The sequence below is a fragment of the Choristoneura fumiferana genome, chromosome 25, assembly GCF_025370935.1.
Source record: "Choristoneura fumiferana chromosome 25, NRCan_CFum_1, whole genome shotgun sequence".
Taxonomy (NCBI): domain Eukaryota; kingdom Metazoa; phylum Arthropoda; class Insecta; order Lepidoptera; family Tortricidae; genus Choristoneura; species Choristoneura fumiferana.
In genome coordinates, this window is record NC_133496.1 from 7057863 (window position 1) to 7060708 (window position 2846).

Below are 2846 nucleotides of genomic sequence, written 5' to 3' on the forward strand. Positions count from 1 at the left end.
CGATTATCTAATTCTAACTATGACTATGACACAAAACACCCCATTATACTGCACGCATCTCATCATGTCACTAAACTTTTATTGAGTATTATCACAAACTACTTCTTCACGCGGGTCCGCAGCTTTTACTTGCCACAATACGACATAAATATTGGCCTATTGGTGGACGCAATCTTGCTCGAAAAACCGTTCACAGTTGTGTAACTTGCTGTCGATTCGCAGGTAAAAGTGTACAGCCCATTATGGGTAATCTACCTGAACAACGTGTTCACATTGACTATCCTTTTATTAATACAGCTGTTGATTATGCCGGTCCTATTTTGATAGCGAACAGAAAGGGAAGAGGATGTCAGTTGATTAAATCCTACGTATGCGTATTTGTATGCTTGGCTGTAAGGGCAGTTCACATCGAGCTTGTTACCGAGTTAAGTTCACAGGCTTTCATTGCCGCCTTGAACAGATTCATTGCCCGCAGAGGCAAACCTGCCAACATTTTCTCGGACAATGCTTCTAATTTCGTAGGGACTTCTAATGAACTCGCTCGTTTATTAAAATCATCTTCGCTGGAAATAAGTAAATATGCGTCGGAGAACTCCATAAATTTAAGTTTTCACCAGCTTACAGCCCCATTTTAACGGTTTAGCCGAGGGTTCCGTGAAATCGATTAAGCATCATTTGAAGAGAGTATTGGCCCTTGCAAATTTAACATACGAGGAAATGAATACATTACTCGTCCAAATCGAATCAATCCTCAATTCTCGGCCTCTGACGCCTTTATCATCAGACCCCAGAGATTTAGTTCCCCTAACTCCAGCTCATTTTTTGATCGGACGAACTCTGATGATGTTGCCATCGCCTCAGGTCAACGACTCAACAGTCTCCGTTTCACGATACATGAGGACGCAGCAGTTAAAGACTCATTTCTGGAGTAGATACTATAAAGAGTACATTTCAGAACTCCAGAAGAGACAAAAATGGCACAAGGATGGCCGGCGCCTCAAACTTGGCGAGATGGTGGTTGTAAAGGACGACCGCCTGCCCCCCAACCGCTGGCTGCTCGGCCGCGTCACCGGCCTGCACCCTGGCTCCGACGGCGTGCCACGCGTCGCCGATGTGTACACCACCTCCGGGACTCTACGAAGAGCCTTTAATCGACTCTGCCCACTGCCGATTTTGGAAACTTCCGTTCCCAAGGGGGGAGCATGTTAACGCCGTATAAACTGCAAGCAAAGCGCTCGGGCTTGCGACAAACACCGAGCGCCTCACTCGGCTTTACGACGTCGCACCTATCACACATATCTACCTTTTATGTAGTTTTTTTTTCATATTATATACTGTAAAGTTTGAGTCAAGTTTTAATCATCTCCTGATCTTCAACACGCACCCTTGCATCGAGATTGACGCCTCAACACACGTAGATTATAGTAATAGAAGCTTGAAAATGGCCTATGTCCAGTTGTATAGCCGGCCGATATGATGAGATGATACAAAGATCATGTCAGTTTTGCGTATTTACATTATTTTTAGAAATAAAAAAAGTAGTCGTTCTTATAAGCACGCAAGATATCCTTCGTTACGAGTATAGCTGATACAACTGTGCGAGATTGGGTGAATTTGAGAATACGCTTATCTATTCATACTCTGTAATAAGGAAGGACTGATGTCGATAGTTTAATCGTACTTAAACTTTTTTCATTTGTTGTACAACCGACAGCTCACCAGTGATCAGTTACCAAAATCAAAACATTTATTATGTAAGAAGGCCACAGGGCTCTTTTACATTTCACTTTTTATACTACCAGCGCTTTCGAAAATACCATCATTGCCAAGAAGAATGCGCTGCAAGAAACTTTCGTAGAAAGTAATTTTTCAAAACAAACAATACGTCAGATGGACCACGTGACCGTCTGTTGGCTTTCTTAAAAAAAAATCCGAAAGCTCGTAAGTGGGTGTGCGTGTGTTATGAGCACGTGTGTATATTTGTTACTGGAATTATTTTTTTAATACCTTACTTTTCCTTTTCATCATCCCAGCCTATATACGTCCCACTGCTGGGCACAGGCCTCCTCTCAGAACAAGAGGGCTTGGGCCATAGTTTCCACGCGGGCCCAGTGCGGATTGGGAACTTCACACGCACCATTGAATTGCTTCGCAGGTTTGAGCAGGTTTCCTCACGATGTTTTCCTTTCACCGCAAAGCTCGTGTAAACTTCAAATGTAATTCCGCACATGAATTTCGAAAAACTCAGAGGTGCGAGCCGGGGTTTGAACCCACGACCCTCTGCTTGAGAGGCGATAGGTCAAACCACTAGGCCACCACGGCTTTTCCTTTTGGGAAACTAAAATCTAAGAAATGAGTAGCCGCTAGCCTAGTGGTATAACTTATGAGTACGGTCTCTCAAGTAAAGGATCGTGGGATCGAGCACTGAGCACGGCCTTGCAGCATGAAATTCTGTCTGAATTTATAAACGAAACTATATTTAAAATTTTACCGAAAGCTTTTTGATAAAGGAATGTCGTGAGAAAATCTATAGCACCATGTAAAGCAATTTTATGGTTTGCATGAAGTGCCTAATCCGCACTGGGCCCGCGTGGGAACTAAAGCCCTAGCCCTCTCATTCTGAATGGAAACCTGCGCCTAACTGTGGGGCGCAATCATTACGGGGATGAACAACTAAGAAACCCTTACTTTGACGAATCTTGAAATATTAAATACTTATCGATATTATAATTTATTGGTTTTGCCCTCACTAACAGTTAAAAGAAAACATTCGTTACCCGTAGATCCTTGCATACATATTCGTGAAATAATTCTTCCTCGGAAGTGTTGTTTACCACAGTGCACAG

General features: G+C 43.0%; 2 protein-coding genes across 2 annotated transcripts in view; one reads left to right on the top strand and one right to left on the bottom strand.

Moving 5' to 3' along the window:
* The window catches only part of Tsf2 (transferrin 2), a 27593-nt gene that overhangs the window by 17041 nt on the left and 7706 nt on the right, over positions 1-2846 (bottom strand). The gene's annotated exons all lie outside the window — the stretch shown is intronic.
* Positions 632-1396, top strand: LOC141442384 (uncharacterized). The gene has a single exon (XM_074107350.1). It carries the CDS (start codon positions 718-720, stop codon positions 1207-1209), a length of 492 nt encoding a protein of 163 aa, XP_073963451.1. The 5' UTR covers positions 632-717; the 3' UTR covers positions 1210-1396.